Raw genomic sequence first — 21,558 nt, forward strand, 5'->3', positions numbered from 1 at the left:
AGTGTTTTATAAATGAAAATGAGTAGAAGGAAAAGAGTAAACCATAAATTTTATATGTATACATATATTATAAAGAAAAAAAAGCTAAAATGTGGCATTAGGTCACATGTTAAGGAATCAAATAAAGAAAAAATTGATAGCAATCCACGCATTTAATTCCTTTTATAAACTTTGCACAAGTTAATTACACAAATTTTAAGAAAATATTTTTATTTTTAGTTTCTTAAGATATGCCTAGCAAGACCCTACTATAATTAAGTTAGCCGATCAAATATCTCAATCATGTTCACATCATCATCGTTTTCTCTTCAAACTCCTATTTAATACTTGACCACTTATTAGTAGTATATTTTCAGGAAGTATTATATCAACATTAACTTGTGGACAAAAATACGACATCTTCTCTCTCCACTCAACATGCAATTCAAGACATGCAAAAAAATATTTAAAAAAGTAAAAAATGTATAACTGTTGTATATTTATTAGATAATTGTGTTTGAATAACGTTTTTGTATTTTCATTTTGGATACTTTAAGCAAAATCAAAAAGTTATTTATTGGACCGATACTGTTGGTTATTATTCTTGGAATGTAAATTGGTTATTATATAAGTCCAATATATTTGATAACATACTAGCAATGCCACATTTAGTAGGCAGAAATAGCAGAATCACATTTTGAAATTCATCATTATAAATGGACGAACATATAACATATGGAAGTTAAATTACAATGTCATTCATTTGTAAACTATGCGGAGAAAAAAGATTAATTACACATAATGTTACAAAGAATTCTTAATGCTGACATTCAGAAAAGAACCTACATTCTAATAGTTCAGTTTTCCAAATTGTTTCTCTAGGTTAACAAATTAACAAAATTAATGTTACATTACATCCCATTTGGGAATTTGACACACTCATCCCTTCGGAACCAAGCCGAGAAAATAATAACTTCATTGCTCCAGGATGAAGGATAATACAATTTAAACTTTGATATACAGATATGGAACATACGATTGGAGTCAATTTTTGGATATCCCCGTCCAAAGGCTTGCCTGTATCAACTGCTTCAAGGACGGTAGGATAGTGCGACTATGGTTTAATGACTTACCCAAGCTTTCAAACATGTTGAAGCAATTTAAAATAAGTGCAACTTCACCAAAATAAATAACTCTGCCAAGAACATACGCAGCATTGTTTCTCAATTTACAATTGACGACCGTGCTCACAAGAAGCTTGTTCCAAGAGACAGATCATTTAGATTTGAGAGAATTTGTGATCGAGTTGTTCCAACCTGGTGAGCAATTTCAAGCTGTTCCTCCAATTGAAGCATTTCATAACTGTAATAAAGCAGACCAAGACAGATTTTACAATTCAAAACAAAGAATTAAAGTATTAATTAAATATACAAAAATTGTAGATGTCTGACATAGGACATGTCAGTAATTGCAGGGTATATATAGCTTTCCCCCAGTTGGCTATCATGGATTGATTATGCAAGAAAATGACCTAGACTTTTCCACGGAGTAACCCATTTGTTTTAACTTCTTATGTTTCATTGTGTTTAGCAGCGGTCAGGTTTCATACTAGTAAATATGTAATTATTATTTATTAGGGTATTATATTAGTCCCATTAGTTAGAACTTGTCTATATATTCAAATTAGTGTTTATACTCTGCACACAAATGAAATAATATTCATAAATATTTTTCGATAATGTATTTTATATGGCAATTAATTTCTTGTTGCAAGTGTCAAAAAAAAAAAATATATTCTTGTTGCAAAACACAATTCCTCAACATATATTTGGAATAAACTACTTATCATTTTTATTAAGACTAAAATTCGTGTCACAATTCTTACATAATGTTTGGGTGAGAAGATAAACTTACTGGCATAGCAGCTCACAGTCAACTATACTGTCGGGACCTGGTCGATGGGCCTTTCCATTTGAATGGAACAATCTGAAAGCTCTTGGATTTAGGCCAGCAACATGGGGAACGGCATCAACGAGCTTTTTCTGTAAAGACTGCAGTCTACGGAATGTGATTTCATCAAGAGGAGCAATGCAACCAATACTACCATCCAATGTACCAAATAACAAGGCAAAACGATTGGTTTTATCTGAGCCTGGACCAGAAGTAGATAACATCTGCAGCCTTAAGAATTTAGTCACATGTGCCCCGACATGAAATTCAGCTCTTGAAAGAAGCTTCTGTCCTTTCCAACTCTCAGACATCTTTGGTGCATAGTAAAAAATCTGCTCCCATACATTATAAATGTCGTCTTAAGGAAAAGGCCAAAAACTAATACAAAAATAAACACGACAAATAAACTGAAATAATATATCACCACACAGACAAACCTGGATATTTTTTTGATCATCTGAAACCATGAGACTCAGAGTACTTCCATCAATCAAAAATTCTGTAGCAAAACAATCAAGAGAACCAAAATCCTTGGCTAACAAACTAAGTTGAGAACCCTGCTCTTTCCAACTAAGAAAATATATGCTTTTATGGATGTCGCCAATAAGGATGAAGTTCTTTACCTGCAAAGTTGTTAATAGTTATAAACTAAAACAGGATTAAAAAAAATCCCTCTGATAACATCCAATTACCAGAGCTTCTCTTCATGATATTTTTTACTGACAATAATATTTATATACTCCCTCCGTAACGGTGTATAAGCAAAAAATTTCAGACTTAGTTGTTACAAATATAAGCAAATTTGACTTTTCTCCTCATATAATATAAAAACATAGAACGCCAAAAATGCCCTTGATTAAAAGTAAGTACAGTTTTTCACATGTTTAACTACACATTTGGTCCCTTACGTTTATTTTAGGTTTCAAGTTAGTCCTTTCCGTTAGTTTTGTCACTAACACCGTTTGAACAGTACACGTGTCAGCATGTACAAGTGCCACGTGTCTGTCCACATATGCAAATTGACTGTCACATGTGACAAAATTGACGGAAAGGACTAACTTAAAACCTAAAATAAACGTAAGGAACCAAATTGATACTTTTTAAACGTAAGGGACCAAATTGAAACCTAAAATAAACGTAAGGGACCAAATGTGTATTTAAGCCTTTTCACATTAATCCAAACTCAATTAATGAATGGTGCATGGAAAGAATAGTATTATCATGAGTCCCATGTTTCATTGCATATACCAAAAAAATGAGTAGTACTCTATGCGAACGGTAATGAATGGTGCCTTGTTTTTCCTTTTTTTCTTCTTGAAATATTAAATTGAACCTTCATTATAGGAGCAGTCATTAATGAAAAACTGATTTTTTTCGGCTGATTATAATAAAGGTGTTTGCTTTTTACAGTAAACTAGGAGTATTAATTAATGTAACTAAACACTTTTTATAAGGGTAAAATTGACTAATTACTAATGTAATGAGAGTAAATTGGGTACTGCAGTTGAGAATAAATAAAGCTGATCATATTTCTTAAACTGTGTGAATTGACGGTTTTTGCTTATATACCGTTACGGAGGGAGTATTAAGCATCCGAAGATCACTCCTCATGAAAACGAAATTTCAAAATAACAAAAGTGAAATTGTAATTCAATAAGAGAAAATTGGGAAAATTAATGTTCAATGCAAATAATTAAACACCACTTGCATTGTTCCATTCTCGATTTTATCATAAATTCATACGGATAAATATTTAAGGAAATATCACTTACAATATTTAAGCTCACAACATGCAGTGGTGGCACATCAAAAAATGCAACACCATTCAACTCAGTGCCGGTCCACTTATGAAGGATAATTTTTGGACCAGATGCAATTAATAGATGACCCTGAAGTGAGGCCATGGCAGATATAGCACCTTTTAATTCCTTTGAGTACACCTCTGAAACCTGTAAAGAATGTTAATATTTTTTAACGACGTCCAAGTAAGGGCATCATCCAAATTTAGAATAAAGGGACATCATTAGTCCAAAAAGAGGTACCAGATCTTGTGGATTATCAGTATTCCTCCCCAAAGAGAACAAGAGTATACGCCCTCTTGCAGCAACATCTTCTCCTTGCACGTAAGCAGTACCAACGGCTAAAAGTGTTTCGTTTTCTTTTGACGATGTATTCTACAATTAAGATATATTTCACAAATAGAAATCACTAATTGCAAGCAATATTCATCGTCATTGTATTACCATATTTAGTATTCAGCTTGATTTGAAAACCAAAGGAAAAAAAAAAATATTTACCATCAGTGTAACCATCCTAACAGTGAGAGCATTTTCAGAACTTTGCATGGGTATTGTTGCCTTTGTTTGCCAAGGGCCGCCAGACTTCTCTGGCTCCATAATACGGACCTCAAATTCTTCAATGCTATAAAAGCGGTTTTGCTCATCAGAATTCAAATTCTGATTCTCAGTTAGATTGTTAGCATCTGGGTCAACTAAAGTAATGACTTGATTTAGTGGTTTAGGAACCTGATGAGAATGATTAAAAAGTTCCATTATTTCATGAATCTAAAACCTTCATGCATACAGCAATACAAATCAAAGGAAAAAGTGTTGTTCCATATGAATTATAAAAACAAAAACTGAAGCCATCCAGTTTACTAGGAACAATTCATTTAACACCAAACCAACGAAATAACTAAATAACCAGCCATTCTTAATCACATAAATATTGAAATGAACCACTGATGGAGAAAAATGCACTTGACAATAAACATAAAATGAAAGTGGTTATTTTGAAAATATTCACATTTTTTCAAAAAAAATATGTGCACAATTATAGAGACAGTTTACTAATCAAGATACATGCAAATGGGAAAAGAAAATGCAAGATTAGTTTATGTAGTCTAATTCTTAGCTTAAAGTAGTAAATAATTCATAAATGTGTTACAGTTAAATGTAATTGTTTACAGATGCTTGAATCATGAAACATTGTGTACAAGATTCCATCCACAAGGAATACTTCTAACTCTAATTAAATGTGTAATAGATATAACCTTGTATTCTTTTAATTATGATCTTGATTACTGAAGGAAAATTTAAATAAAATAAAAACTAAAAGAGAAGACATATACTCACAGGAAATGAAACAATAATCGGATACAAATTCTTCTCTGCATAGTAAGTTACTTGATGTGGAGTAGCTTTAAGAGGAACCTAAAGATGATGTCCAAAATTTGGAAAAAAAAAAGTAAATAACATACTACAGAAAATTAAGATAGTAATACGAAGAAAAAAAATAAAATAAAAAATAAACCCACTTTCTGTACAGGCCAGTAGCAATCATAGTTTGAGCCAGAAGGCAGTTGGCATATCTTTAAAACACCCTACATAGAAGATACACAATAAAAGTCAGCCACAATTACAGATTTAGTTTATGATCATTTTTATGTTTTTTGGTATTTGTTTATGATCAATTTTATCAATAAAAGGAAGGTATTATCCTGTACCTGTGATGTAACATATATGAGGCCGTGATTGCAGTTTACATTGTGAAGGACGGTGAAAGCAACAATAGACCCGTCACATAGCTGTAACAGAATAAAATAGTAAGATGATTGTCAACTTAGTTTTACAACCATATAAGCAAAATGAATATACTTTATTCTTCGTATAATAACTAAGCAAAGAATGCAGCCACCTGTTGTGATGGGCTGATGGCTCAAACAAGATATGCATTTCAATCTATGATAATAACACATTATAACTTGAACAAAAACAACATTCACAATTGGCATAGTCCTATTTGAGAGCTTGTTATACCAAAAGCCAGCCAAATGGAATAAGCACATATATAGATATATCTATAGAAATAGATATATTTATATAAAGAATAATCGATTCTGACCTGTGGATGAACACGAAGCCGTTCTCTCAACACCATTACCCAAGCCGGTCTTGACCCCAATAGGAAGAATCCTTCATGACTACCAATATTCTTGAAAATATTAATTTGTTGACAAGGTGATGCATTTGATGTCTCTTCCCTGGCATGTACATCCAAGGGCACACGAACAAATCTCAAATTTCTAAGCCTAGAAACACTAGTATTGCTAAGGCCAATAGGCCCACCAGCTGATATTGAATCCTCAACCTTAGAAGTGCCGTCTGGATTTTCATAAAGGTAAGCATGGTAACAAAGAGTTGTTCCATCACTCAAAATCCCAAAAAGAAATGGACGGCTATGCTTTCCCGACCATCTCTGCATGGCCAACTCCACAACCTTCATATTCAGGGCATCCTTCCTGCCTTGGCTGACCACTCCATCAGAAACCTTATCCCCCTTTTGAGAATCTTTTGGCACCTCTTTTGTCAGAGCATCAACAAGGTGGCTCTTTCCAGACAGAAAATTTTCCACGGAAAAAACACAGCTGAAATTGGGTACATCAAATATTTCAAGGTTGCCATTTTCGTAACATACAACACAATAAACATCCCCATGGTCCTGAACCGCACCATCAGTGCCATCAATGGCCTCACCAACCCCGGTAGAAAGCCATGCATCAGTACTTGTCTTCCTTAGCCATGGTTCAGGTCCTTTATCATGGTAGAGTGTACATGATGAAACCGATCCCTTTGATCCCTCAAATGAAGCTGGAGAAGTGACAGAAATGGTGCAGGTGCTAGGATCTGTATATTGAGATGAACAAGGGAAAAAACGATTAGATACTAGACAGATTCTCAGAAACATTCAGAGGCTTGCACTATGTTCTCAGTCCACAGTCCACTAACAGTCGACCATAAGCAGTACGAATAATAGAAGTATTATCACCAGCAAAAATAAATGAACAAGGATAAACTGATTGTGAGAAAAAGTATGAAACTAATAAAATTGATAACTGTAATTTATTTTGACAGAAGTAAATAACAAAAATTTACCTCCAACCAAAAGTCGAACACTTCCATCACTCATTCTGAGCAAGACATATGGATCAGCTATAGAAACAGATAGTGCCAAAGCACTCTCAGATCCGTAACTAGATTCAGAGTTAGAAGTTCCAAAGCTTACATCTTGGGTCATAAAAGAACCATCCAGAATTCGAGCACCACGTTCGTAGACTTGAATAACTCGACGTCTATCGACAAAACCACAACTCTGTTAGTTAAATCTTAGTCTTAATTTGAATTCAGAAGAATGGAACTTTGTGAAAACATTACACTGGCTACCATAAGACATACAGGAAACATGACAACCAGCAAGGTAAACCAAGGTATACAAAACACAAACGGTGGCATGAACCAACAAACTCCAAAAGTTTAACAATCAGGTGAAGACAGGAATAATTTTCATATTATACCTCAACACACCCTCTCACACAAGAAGCCTTTGAGGTTTATGCCAACCTACCTTGTGCTTAAATTCAACTTTTATTAGAAGAATCAGGGTGGCAAGAATTGAACCCAAAAGCCTAAGCTATTACATGACGACACATCAGTGGGTGTCATATCATATCTTCAACATGTTGACATATTGTAAATATTAGTATCCTCTAGATTCTGCCGATAGTATTTATGTGATTATTTCCTTGTCTCCTTTCTTACTTGAGATTCTATTCCCTAATCTTGAGGAGTTGTTACTGCTGGTTAGGCCAGCCTCAAGTATATATTATAGTTCACCCTCATCATATTACAAAGAGAATAGAATATACAATATTTTTAATCTCAAGTCAACAAATGGAGCATATTTACTTTTTGTTCATCACGTGGTAACAAACCATGCAATAATAATTAAAAAATCAGTAATCATTAGGTGGAGTTGGCAACATATATCAAACATCATAATGTACTGTTTGGCCAATATTTTCTTTGGTTTCTCTGTCTATAAGTATTGAACTATTCTCCGATTAATCCACCCTCTTTACCAGTGCTTCTGTGGGTCTTCTCTACACATGCCCATATGACCTAAAAGGAGACCCAATCATCTTTTCAACAATCAGAAGAACTACACCAAATTTTTCTTTTAAAATTTCATTTCTAATCCTCTTTTGTCTTATATGACCGCTCATTTTTCCGTTTACGCTTGACTGGTACTATCACTTTGTCTTCTGACTAAATTTATCTCTACACATACATCAGCAACCAGCAATATACAGATAACAGCAAAGCACAACAAAGATTCATAAGAGCAATAGGCATAAATGATAAAGACTGACCTTCCAAATAAATTCCCTGCAGCAAGTGTTTTTCCTTGAATATAATAGTCAACACTTTCGGTAACTTCACTCAGAAGATCAGCTGTTTCTAGTACCTAAAGATAACAGGCGAAAAAACGAGACTCTGTAACTTAGTAATAAGTAAACAAAAAAGTATTAGCGCCGTTTATTTTCTAATATTTGTGTGGCGGAAATTCCATTGAAATGGAAGAACAAAGAAATCTAGCGAACAAAATACCTAAAAACGTACACTATTGGAAAATGGGAAAAGAATAAAACCAACGAGGTGGATATTAAAATCGAAGAGAAATAACCTATAAATAAAAATGAAAAAAGAGACTGTTCTTCCTTCTCACCCTCACAGGACCAACCCCAACACTTGCTAAAAATTTATCCGTCAAATATTACTAAATAATCTTTTGCATTCAGAGGTAGAAATTTTGTATGTGCCCTCTATCTTTAATGTTTAATAGGCAAAGCAAAACAAATCCAACACCATATATTTTATAGGGTTAATAGGTGCTTTACCCCCCTGAAAAAATAAAATTTTGCTTCACTGTAATTCAAAGATGCCCTATTTTTAACCCCTGGCCACAATGTTAGCATATGACTGTACATTTTGATGATGTGGCATGCCTACTTGCCATTTTTTCGTTTACTATTTTCATTTAAATCCACCTAGATATTTATAACTTTTCAATAAAACAAAACAAAACAAATTAAAATCATTAATCAAGAAGAAAGGGAGATTTAAAAAGTTATAAATCCACCTGTACATTTTGTTTTTTGTTTTATTAAAAAGTTATCAATATCCAAGTGAATGTAAATAAAAAAATGACAAGTAGGCATGCCATGTCATGAAAATGTATAGTCATAGGCCAATATATGTGGTCAGGGGTTAAAAGTAGGTAAACACTTGGTAACCCTATTGCAAAACTCGCCTAAATTGCAGGAGGCAAAACACTTATTAACCCTATTTTATATCAAATCAACTCCGCCACTATTATGGCTGACTACTCTTCAAGAGGATCATGTGTCTGGAAGGCATTAGTGCGTTTGGAAGGCATTAGTAAATGGATGTAGGTATTAGTGCGTTTGGAAGGCATTAGCATAATAGCCTAACAGGAAAACAGTCTATCTGGTTAAGTTTAATTGTGAAGGAGGAGTTCATTGTACTGATGTTGTCAATCCTAGTGTTATTGATTTCCTTCCACTGTCCAAAAATGTTGTAGTTCGCTGTGCCAATAATCAGGTTGTCTCCAGAATCCATCATCAAAATGGCAATCAAAATTCAAATTTAACAAACATTTGTCCAAAAGCAATCAAGTGATTATGTGTCCTAACATGTAATGTAAATTATGTAATACTTGAACTTCTCCCCCCCGATTGATTTGACTAGAATTCTATTCACAAATAGCATTAAAATAAAAAATTATTAACAATTTTATGAATTATAAACTTATCCTTCCACAATTGAATGAAATAAAAGAAATTACCATAGTACGTGACTCCAAACTTATAATAAGGTACGCATGATATTCATCTTCATCATCAGCCAGCTTAGATGAGTCAGCATTAACTGAGCGTGTGCTCTTATGATAAACAGTCCAAATTCCTTTGCAACCAGGAAGTTCAACCTGAAATTATGCATTACAAAAAGTAGTACATACAATGAAATATTTGTTGTATCTGAACTTATTTATAATACCATCATACTGATATAACATAAAAAAACAAAAGTATTAATAGCTTTTTTATATGAAAGTGCAGCGAAACTTTAAAAAATCATAAACATATGCATCAAGATATGTGAAACAAAAATGGCTCAAGATAATGAACCATGGACAAACCTCAGTAATCACTTCCGGACGAATGGATTGCCGAAGAACACACAGAGAACCATTCTTTCCATGACCAGAACAACACACCTGCATAGCAGCACAAGATATGTGAAACGAAAAATATTGAACAGTAAAACATAACTATGACACAAAAAATGTGCTTGAAGTTGTATTCAAGGGAATACTATAAATAGTCAATAGCAGTGTTGCATGGCATAGAAGCCCCTACGCGCTACAAGACACCCCATTGTGCTGCATTGTTAAGTGACAACAAAATAATGGCTGCTAGCAGTCGCTACAGTGAATCAATCTCCTATCAATCTCAACTTATAGCTGTTTCCTCTGATTTTTATTAGACTTTTTTTTTATCATTTCACCAAAAAACATATTACCTTAGAATGAGTTTTACTATCAGTGACAATGAAGTTTGTTTATCAGTTATGAATATGAGTTTAATTTTGTGTATTCTTGAAAGAAAGAAAAAATTAACTTTTTTTTTATTTCCCAAAACTTCGAGGTAGCAACCATTCAACTACTTGCTATACCGCTACAGCCTTTAGCGGGTATGCCACTACACTCCATTCTCTGCTATTGACAACACAGCTTCTTCTCAGCACAATCTAAGCAAGTTAATAGTAGTATGATTAAATTATGCATAGTAACAAATTAAAATACTGACCAATTCATAGTTACTTTGTTTGGCTATCCCTGTAGCATTTGCATCAGCATTTATTCTTAAACCATACGAAAAATCTTTCAAAGGACCAACATTTATCAATGAATCCCTCACTGCAAACGAGAAAGATTTCTGCAGACAACGTATAACTAGTTCAGGAAGTTTAATAGGCCTAAACATTTCAGAAAATACGACAATAAAGATGGAGAAGAAAGTGATGACGAAGCAAATGAAAGATGTTACTTGCCCTGTGCATAACAAAACACTACCTGTGCTGATTCTGTTCTATTTGGAGCAGATCCATACAAGGAGAGCTCCTCACCACTAACCATATCTTGCAAAGCATCAGAAGGTGACCTCCGCAATCTCTTTGCTGAAGGAGCATCTACGTCATAATCACCAACCTATAAATTTGCAGGAAAATGTGCTAAAATTTAAAAATGACGAGACAGGTAAACAATAGACATAATAATAAAGATAGCAGTGTCAATGTAACACATTTTTATATACTGAAAGAAATATCTTTAAAAGAATCTACGAGAAGAAGGTAGCGTAAAAATTCAAGGCATCCAATATGCACCTCTTCTTTTAGATTGGACGACGACATTGAAACACCCGATCCACATGAAAATTGCACCAGCATACTGTCTCCTAATCGACTAGCGAGAAAAAACATAGAATTTCCAATTGTCGTAATACCCTACAAAAATTGAAGATATTGAAGAAGCAAAACTCAATCCGAAAAATTATCTTTAAAGACGAGAGCCAACCCTATAACATTAGCATAATAGGTAAGACCTTAATTTTAAAACTTACAGATGATAGAACTGAAGCTTTTGACTTGGAAAGATCAAGTCTCTGTACAACCCTGAGAATTTAAAACATTGATGGGTTTATACGTGGAAAAAGTTCAATCATAAATGTACTTTGTACTGTTTTAACTTTTAAGCACACAACAAGTATAGAGCAACAATCATATTGTTTACTCTACAACTCTTAAAATTAATTTCCTTCTACCTACAGAGTACAGACTCCAGATTAAATTATCAAAAGAAAAAAAAAAACACCCAAAATTGATTCCTTCAATGAAAAAGAAATTAACAAAATAGTTGAGTGTAGAAAATAGACAGTGTTACGTTGCAATACCTTACACTTTCACATAAGAAGTATAACATTATAGAATTACAATATAGAGAGGAATAGAAACATACAAGTCCAACCGCAAGAATGGAAGTTTGAAAATTTTATAACGTTGAGATAGAATGCTATTAGTTTCTCCATCCCAAAGTAGAAGACATGCCTATTCTATGTCAGTTTGAGTGCAATCTTAATCTAGATCATCTACAAGTCAATCAACTAATATTGACATAAGATCCACAACATAAAGAACATGAACAACGGAAATGCAAAAGGAGGAGCAACATACCTTCCATCATAAATAAGAGTAAGCAATAGCAGTTCACCGGTTTTTGTTGACAGCAAGGCTACATCATTCACTAACCAAGTTGCATTGGCAGCATCAAGTTCCACATTGAAACTTGATCTTGGCATCTCCTGACTGAAATAAAAATGACAATCAATAGAACTTAAATAGAAAATCACAGATCACAAAACCATTGCACACCAGCAACATCACTACAATTTTCAGACAAAGCCATGACATGTGAATCAAATAGAAATAGGAAAATAAAAAGGAAGGACCTTGGATTAAAAATGTTTAAAAAAATATAATAGAAAAAAGTTAATCAATATGCATCATAAAGGGAAGTCAAAACGTTGCAAGAAAAGAGAGAAATCATGTCAATCCATTTGTGAATTCAAAGCCCAGAATCGGATTTTTCTTTTTACTTTCTACAAAGAGTATGATACAGAAAGGGAAAAAATCACCACCTATTATCAAGCGAAACAGCATAGCTGTTCAAGGCCAATGCACATGAAGCAGACTGCAAAAACAACTAATATAATTAGATTATGCCTATCTCTTTTATGAACCATAAACTAAAGAATGTGGGAACCACACAAACACACTTAACATCCATACAAATATATAGCAATTAACCAGACATTGCATAATGATGCCTGAGCAACACATGTACCTGACTGTGATAATGAATAGTGTTCGCACCAATGACAAGAACACCACCAATTGGCGAGGGCACTGCAAGAAGCTTGTAGGCATCGTGGGGGAGATTCTAACAAATGAATATGACAAACACAAATTTAAATATTAAAAAAGAGCAATAAGTTGGTAGAAGTAAAATTATGCTAATTTTGGAGATATGTATGAAATTTGTGAGGAAATAACATTCAAAAGAAAGATAACATAACATCATAGACATTATTCACAAGTCAGTCATTGCCTACTTAAGAGAGAGCAAAAACAAAAATTATTAACTGGAAAAAAGAAAACTAAATAAAAAACAAATGGATAGTAAAAATTGGGCAGGTTAAGTAAACCAACGATAACATAAAATACTCCAACTTAACAGATTTTAACAAAATGGCTAATTGTATCAAGACGACATCCACATTGAACTTACAACAGCTGACCAAATAAGTGGATGCTGCTTCAAAGTTGTGCTTATGCTAAGTGCTGATATCGTGCAAGTATGATTTTTCCATGAGACACGCCCAGCCCAAGTAAGCTCACGTTCATGTAAGATGACCATGACAGGTTCGATATAGCCTATATAATCAGTTAAACAGATTTACAAAAGACTGCTTAGATAAAAAAATAGCACAAACTTATGTACAGTCATTAATACTTCTTCAGGCAAAGAAATATATAAACAAAAGTATGAAATAAAATAACCATAATTTGTAATATTTTGACTTCTGATGACTAATTTAAATCATATTACAACGAAGGAGACCAGAGAAGGAAGAAGGAAATTAATTTAAAAAACAAATCATTTTCACTGAACCAACAGTCAATATTTTTTTTAATCACACATTTGAACCATTTATTATAATCAAAGAGTAAAGTTGGTATTTTCTTTAGTTTGTGTGGATTGGAATGCATGCATGTAGATTACAGAATTCTATTCATATATTATTCACAAAAGAATTGCCAGGTAAACTCTTCTGCACTAGAAATGAAATCCTGAGATTCCATGTCAATTGTTATCATTTATGACCAAAAAAACACAGCAAAGTAATAAATATGATTAACTTCTATTTTTTTTTAAATAAAAAATAAAATGTCAAACGTGGCCCGTCTATCTTATGTACAAGTGGCAAGATGATAACAAATAATACTGTGTGATGCTCACCATGAACAAATGTGAAATCTTTTACATGCCTCATATCCAAGTCACGCAAATTTATCATATAAGATGAGTCGATACGAGCAGCAACTGAACCTCCAGAACCTGACACATCATCCTCCCCAACTAAACCAGAACCAGCCTGACAACAATAATACATAAATAGAAGTGATTAAAAGACAACAAAAACTAAATCGACAGAAATTTCCCCGTGAGACAATAAAATGAATCAAAGCTAATGTTCATTTAATCAGATTCTAGAAGTAGGGTGGGTTAAAGAAAGCAAAACTGTACAGTCATATCCTTCAACAGCTGACCATTCAAAGAAAAACAAGTGACAGGCCGGTACAGTCAAGAATTAATAGTTTAATACAGAAAAATAAATGTTTTAACAATAGAATGAAATGGCTCATAAATGTTTTCTCGCTGATCATTAGCTTTGTGGTCAATGGAATATAGAATAAAACTCCATGAGAATACACAGTGCCTTTGAAATATTTATGATTATTACTGTTTTAATATATGACGTTATTTTGCTTTGACAATTCACCATGTAGCAGCTAAATCTTTAAAATTCTTACAAGAATCAGTCGAAACGGACACTTAAGCTAAATCCGCAACAGAGCGAGTAGCCAGGTGTGAGAGGGATTGATGCTCATCCCCTCTTTAGTGCTGCTTACAAGAACTGGTTTGGTTTCTTTTCTATTTTTATTTTTTTTTTTAATTCAGCAAAGATTTTATTGGAAACACAGTGTCCAAGCACAAGAAGTGCTAGAAAAACCCAAAAGAGATACAAATAAAAGGCCTTATCCAGCCAAAGCAACATCAACAAGGCAAGAAAGAGAGCCCATTACAGTGAAAATCTAATCACATCAGCAAGGGGGATAAAAACAGGAAACTAAGGAAACCAGAAGCAGGTTCCCAAAAAAAAAAACAGCAGAGAAATAATAAGGAAAAAAGATTTCTTTTCTATTTAATATTAAGTTTTACGATTTATGTAGTACTACAAAAACCATGGTTGTTTGCACCATATTTTTTTTATAAAATATTATTAACACAAGAATTTTGGTGGCTTAGTGATATCCCACATATCCCATTTTTGTTCCACATTAATATGTCTAAATAAAACCACTAGGCATTAGGCAGGCAAAAAAGAAAAAGCTATGAAAACAACCTTATCTTAAAGCAGAACAATAAAAAACTATGAAAAATAATTCTGGAATTTCTCTCCATACAAGTGCACCAAATCACTGTATGCATAGTACACTGAAAAGGTACCTTTTCATCCTTTCTCCTACCAAAACCACTAAATTGGCATATCAGAAATTGCTGCACCACAGATGACTCACTATTTAATTGACCAGAAAGGTTCAGAACAGTCATTAGGAGAGAAATCTTTTTATGGTGTTTTAAATCATCAATAAATCATTTGAAGTAATCCTTTCTGGTACTGTACAGAAATCAAAATGTAACCAAGAACCACAAGAACAGACTCCAAAGGAAACATCAGCCTAAATCCTACTGTCCACCAAATGAGTTGCATCGGCATTAAGGAAACTAACGGTTGCTTCAAGGGAGTTACATTTTCATATATGTACGGAGATTTAGCATTTTAAGAGGCATTGGTCTTTTTGTCCATATTACCTTTCTAGTAATTTCTTTTGTAAAACGGGAATAAGCTACTACAAGAATATTTGAATCGGTGAAGTATAGAGGATAAACCTGAGTAGTCTTTAATATTATCATTTGCAAATCATAGACAAGAACTCCACCACACCTTCCTTGAGGATCAACCTTTGCCACCGGACCTATAGCAAATTGTTCTCTACCTCTTTTCAAATGAAGCCATTCTGGACCCTCAAAACAATGCAAAGAACTGGAAAATAGAAATCAGGTTATAAGTTAACAGATAAGCCTCATCCTTTAGATGGTAAAGGCTAACCTCTATCCCCCTTACATGCAAAATCTAGCAAAGAATGCCTCAAAGATTAAACAGCTAAAATATTGATGAGAAAATTTGGACAAAAAATAACAGTCAAAATATGTAAGTTGAACAATATTAACACAATTTCAATGTCATCCAATTAATATAGGATAAGAGGGGGTAAAAACTAGTATAGTCTTATCTACCATCATTTATCTTTCCTCTTTATACAAACATTAGAAATCTTTTATTGAAAGATTTGAGAAAAGAACTACATGAGGATAAGAGATCCACAAGACAGAAAAACATATTAAAAAAACAGAGCAAGCAAAAGAACAAGACAAATTTAACACTATATATACAAAGCCCTCCTATCCTGCGACATAATTGTCAAATTTATTTATATAAGTGGGGAGATATCCCTCAATTTATTTATATAAGTTGAGTTAGGGTCAAGTATGCTGTTCATCTCAGATAGCAGCGCATAGCATCAACCCCCAAAAATGCTATAGCAGTATAGCAAATAGCGGGATGACCGCTATTGTGAAGACTAAAAATCCATGTACAAAGTAAAGTAAAAATAAATCCCAACAACATACATAAATACTAAAAAATAGAAAAATACAAAAAATTAAAGGGACAACCATACTTAATAACTATAATCAACTATGTCATTTCCCATTAAAATAAGTTCTAAATGTAATTTTGTAATCAAAATAACATTCATCAAGTTCTAAATGTACTCAAAAATGAAGGAGAAGGAAAACGAAACAGAAACAAAAAGGAAGGAGAAAACCAACTTTTGCACAGAAATCAGAAATAGATTAGCAATCACAGAAGCAGAAACATGGACTAGAGAAGAAGAATGGTGAACTCAAAGAGAAAAAGGAACATAACAGCTTTTTGCGGCCGCTATGTCCGCTTCTCTCCATAGCGCTTTGCGGCCCTATGATGTAGTGGTGGAGGGCCTCACCACTATATTATGCCGCAATAACGGCGTTATAGTGTGCTATTAACATGGAACCAAAATTTTAAGATAGTATCAGAGCCTACACAAAATCCTTTGGACCTTCTACTATCGGGCCACTCGTGTCACCCCCCAGATGTCCAATCCTGTGTGTGAGCAAGGGTGTGTTCAAAGTGCCACATTAAATGGGATATGGCTTGAAAATGTATTTACGACTGATAATCATCTCTCACCTTACAAACCGGATTTGCAGGGTTGAGTTAATCTCGACCCAAATTTTAAGAAAATCAATCAATAGGCGACACAATATCCACATTTGTCGCAATTTTGTGAACTTCATTGCTATTTTGCCTTCATAATAAATCTTTGGCATCAAAATGCTAAAGTCATTTCCTTAAACAGGTAACATTACAAGATTTCAATCGCATTTTTTATGTGACATCTAGACAGGGTATAAACACTTCATCCCATCCTACCAAGTTTAATTCGAATGTCATGTACCAGTCCATATCATTTCAAATAAAATCGCTATACAATTCAGTCAACCATTTCAAAATCAACCCAGTAGAATAAATGTAGAGAAAGAAGATAACTTATTATTGAATCAAACCATTCTAAATCAGCCACCACGATAATAAATTCATAGGTATATTTTCCAGGAGTTATCTCTCCATTTTAGATAAAAATCCTTATAATTTTCAGTTCACAAAAGTGCAAAGCCAAATATCACACCATTAAGAACATGATTTACCAAACAAAAGCACATTCATTTAAATACCGATTTAAAACCCCCTACTGACCTGGTACGAAGTCCGTGGATAGAATCATCATACTCTAGAACTGAAATCTTTGCATCTTTAAAAGTTAAGATGATAGAATCTCGCCTCCTAGAAGCATCACCACCCCCAACACTCAACACAGCCACGCTTTCAACATTACCATGCAACCTAAATCATAAGCATCAAACCAGGGATGAGATAGATGCCCAAATCAACCGCTCAATTCATCGGGGAAACCCACAAAATCATAACAAACTAAATTTCCAAAGTCCAAACTACAACACACTAGTGATATTATTCAATTGCATAAAACATTAATTTGGATATAAGCACTCTTATCAAATCGTACATTTTGAGATAATAGTTTATACACATAAATCACTTCATTTCAAAATTAATTTTAAGCAAAACCAATTTTGCAAAATCAAGTTTACATTCATACATGTACTCCATCAAATCAACCAGTGGCATGAAGGATATATATATATATATATATATATATATATATATATATATATATATATATATATATATCCTAACTTAAGAATCGTAAGTCATATAACCTAAGAAGCACCGACACCGGACACAGCACGATCACTACGACACAGCTAATGTCCAAAATATAAGACAAAGAGGGCATATCATAATGATAATAATTAACATTCTAATAACCTAAATTGAGAATTAAGATCAGTATATTCACCTTCTAAAAATAAAGTTATGATAATGACCCTCACAAAAAGAATGCTAATACTAAGATAAATATATTGTGGATGTATTTTCAATTTTGATACATTCAGAGACCAATGTTACAAAGAATTACACAATTTAGGGACTAAATTGATTGTATATTCTTTAAGATTTATTTACAAAATTACAAAATTGAAGCAAAACCTGTAATGACAAACGAGTTCAAGCGAAGCACCGGCAATCCCATCGAGAACACGAGAATCAGAAGAAGAAGACTTAGGAGGATCATGTTGAAGACGAACAATGTAAACTTCAAGAATATTAGCAGCAGTAATGACGAGATTGGGAACAGGAGCAAGGTCAGGAGGTTGTGAGACCCAATCGGAGTCAAGATCGTCGTCGGGTTGAAGAGATGGAATACGAGGTGTGAAATCGGAACGGGAGTGAGTGAGATAACCGGAGGCGCAATTGTCTACGCCGGTTGGCCATTGCATCATCTTGTATGCGGCGAAACTCATTGTTGGTTGATTTGGGAATGATGATTTTGGAGATGGTTAGTTAAACCCTGAATTAGGGTTTGGGTTTTGGTTCGCACAGTGTCAGTAACTAAGCCACTTTCGCGTGTAGTGATAGCTGTGATGTACAGTACTGTAGTCTGTACTTACTTTGCATAAGTAATTTTTTGAAATGTTATTTTAGGGGGTGTATTGGATTAAGATTTCATAGGATTTTAAAAGACTTTTTTATGATAAAAAAATCTTGTGGTATTCAATCAAGACTTTTAGAAAAGTTAAATAAATCTTGTGGTATTCAATTAAGACAATTAAGATTTTTTTTTCAAGACAACAAAATCTGTTGGTATTCAATTGAGATTTCTTACCACTTTTAAAATGTCTATTGGTATTCAAAAGTCTATGGATTTTGATGGATTCTTCTTTGCAATGGATTTTGATGGACTTTTTAGTTGAAAATACACACAAAACACTCCTCCAACAATCTCACCCAAACCCATGAGACTTTTTATAATATTTCAAGACTTTTTTTTTCCTATCTACAGAATAGAACATTATCAATATTCTGATTTTCTTTTCACCATCAACTCCCGTTCAATCTCTTTCAAATTTCTTCATGGTGATTTCTTTTGAATGACAATGGACATGCATACAAGTGTACTCAATATTGTTTATATATATTATTGCCCATCGATTTTAATTTTTTCAATTCATTGTTGTTTTCTTTCTTATACATTATGAATCTATGATCGATTTTAATTTTTTCAATTTATTGTTGTTTTTTTTTCTTTCTTTCTTATATATTATGAATCTATGATCCATTCAAAAAAAATTTTTCCCTGTATCTCCAAATCAAAGGAAGGGATGTACTTGTTTTTTTCACGTTAATTATCATTCAACTGGTTTTTTTCACGTTAATTTTTTTTTTTCATTCACTTCTTTTTCTTTTTCACCAAGAATGGAAAGTTTTTTTCAATATTAAAAATTCATAAAGTCAGTTGAAATCTTAAAAATCTGTATTATAAAATCCATTAAAGTCTTTTAAAATCCAAATTGGAAAATCCTGATTGTAAAAAAGTCTTTTAAAAAGTCTTAAAAGTCTATACAATCCTATAAAATCTTTTAAAATCTTCAAGATTTTTTTTGTTAAAATTGTCCGTCAAAATCCTAATCCAATACACCCCCCTTAGATTATCAGTATATAGATTAAAGATTATCATCTTGTTTTATCTCAGTAGTCTTATCTGAAAGAAATTAAATATTAATCAAACTTATTTTTTTATGTCATTTTATACTTATAAGCTAGTTAATAAAATGTATTAACTTATAAGCTAGTTTAACCGCTAATTTTAGTAAATGTCACAAATTCAATCAATCAGTTTACTTGCTACAAACTAAAAACTAGTTGTTTGGTAACACAAATAAGTCAACTTATAGCTTATTATAGTAGCTTAAAAGCTTGTTTCATAAAATTATAGATGTTTGGTAACAAACTTTTTTTATTAGCTTATAGCTTTTTTCCATATGTTATTTCAAGTAGCATTTGAGCTTTATAACTTATAGCTTTTTATCTTTAATTCAAATTTTGGCTCTGTTTGGTAAAAATAAGCTAAAAGCTAGCTTATAGCTGATAGCTGATGGCTGATAACTTATAGCTGAAAATGTAGTAGAATAAAATTAAAGTGTTTGGCAAATTTAGCTGTTGTAAGTACAAAATAACATGAAAGTACATGGTTAGTGGGTATGGTTAGTAGGTAGTTATTATATTTAAGAAAATAAAGAAATAATAAATAAAAATAATAAGGGTAAAAATGGGAGAATGTAAAAAACTATAAGCTATAAGCTCATACGCTCAAATATAAGCAAAAATCAACTACTTTTAAACTAATTAATACTATTATTTCTAATATACCCTTATTTAATCATTTCACTTTTCAAAAGTTTATGTGATTTCCAAGACATAAATCACTCTTCAAAGGATAATATAGTAAACTTAACTCGTGTTTTGCATTAAATCAAGAAAATTAATTACACTTAACTAAATTTCTTAAATACGAACCGAAAGATTCAAAACTTCTATCAATATACATGTTATATGATTGGATGATTATGTACTGTGCGACAGACAAATGAAAAATCTAGTTAAAATATCGCCCCACCCCTCCCCTCCATTAAACGAAATGACCCTTACTATTCACGATATTAAATACATTTAGATTAGATACACTTTTGGTCTCCTTTTATCACACTCATAAAAGTAGGGGGAAATGCAATGAACCCTTACTACAAACCTGCAAGCACAGCCATGGAAGGATGAAGTCTCAACCTCCAAGTGCAGCGGCGATGTGCCTCTGGTTATTAGAATCGCACAACAGTGATTTCTTTCCCTCTAATTTGAGCTACACTCGTAATAAAATGTAATAAGTTTCACGATTAATTTATCATATCTTGTCGTTTCATCAAACACCAGATTGTGACATGATATGCTATAATGAATTGTTTCTTATCCTGACCATCAAACAAGGCGTTTGTATTATATGATGATTGAATTAATTTAATTATTTTAATATTTATACAATTAAGCACATATTATCAATATAGGAAAATGCAATTAATCCTTTCAAAAGATGACTTGTTATTACTAATGAAAACTTATAAGGTCAACTGGAGTCTGGAGCACACAAATATTTAAGTTGGACTTGATTTCCTCCAGTGCAACAAAGGAGGGGATGCTAATTTGTTTTGATAAAAATAAGCACTTCCCAA

The 21,558-nt window shown here is 32.9% G+C and overlaps 1 protein-coding gene across 1 annotated transcript; it reads right to left on the reverse strand.

The window, feature by feature from the left end:
* Positions 1-713: 713 nt before the first annotated feature.
* On the reverse strand, positions 714-18,979 carry LOC123911491 (cleavage and polyadenylation specificity factor subunit 1). Its single transcript, XM_045962914.1, has 26 exons — positions 18,485-18,979; positions 17,612-17,758; positions 15,643-15,796; positions 13,927-14,062; positions 13,195-13,340; positions 12,751-12,846; positions 12,545-12,597; positions 12,081-12,212; positions 11,471-11,522; positions 11,235-11,354; positions 10,924-11,058; positions 10,658-10,786; positions 9,988-10,065; positions 9,634-9,774; positions 8,138-8,232; positions 6,864-7,060; positions 5,833-6,614; positions 5,435-5,515; positions 5,246-5,311; positions 5,064-5,141; positions 4,227-4,454; positions 3,972-4,103; positions 3,702-3,878; positions 2,367-2,552; positions 1,894-2,261; positions 714-1,341 (listed from the first exon to the last, which is right to left on the reverse strand). Exons 1-26 carry the CDS (start codon positions 18,796-18,798, stop codon positions 1,227-1,229), a joined length of 4,338 nt encoding a protein of 1,445 aa, XP_045818870.1. The 5' UTR covers positions 18,799-18,979; the 3' UTR covers positions 714-1,226.
* Positions 18,980-21,558: the final 2,579 nt, after the last annotated feature.

The sequence above is a fragment of the Trifolium pratense genome, linkage group LG2 (assembly GCF_020283565.1).
Source record: "Trifolium pratense cultivar HEN17-A07 linkage group LG2, ARS_RC_1.1, whole genome shotgun sequence".
Taxonomy (NCBI): domain Eukaryota; kingdom Viridiplantae; phylum Streptophyta; class Magnoliopsida; order Fabales; family Fabaceae; genus Trifolium; species Trifolium pratense.

Bases quoted from the DNA above. Each gene is read 5' to 3' on its own strand.
- LOC123911491 (XM_045962914.1), bottom strand. From the start codon at position 18,798: ATGAGTTTCGCCGCATACAAGATGATGCAATGGCCAACCGGCGTAGAC. The intron at 12,598-12,750 runs GTACATGTGTTG...TTGTTTTTGCAG, and splicing joins CTATTCATTATCACAGTCAG to TCTGCTTCATGTGCATTGGC. The intron at 1,342-1,893 runs GTAAGTTTATCT...GCTTTATTACAG, and splicing joins GACTGTGAGCTGCTATGCCA to TTATGAAATGCTTCAATTGG.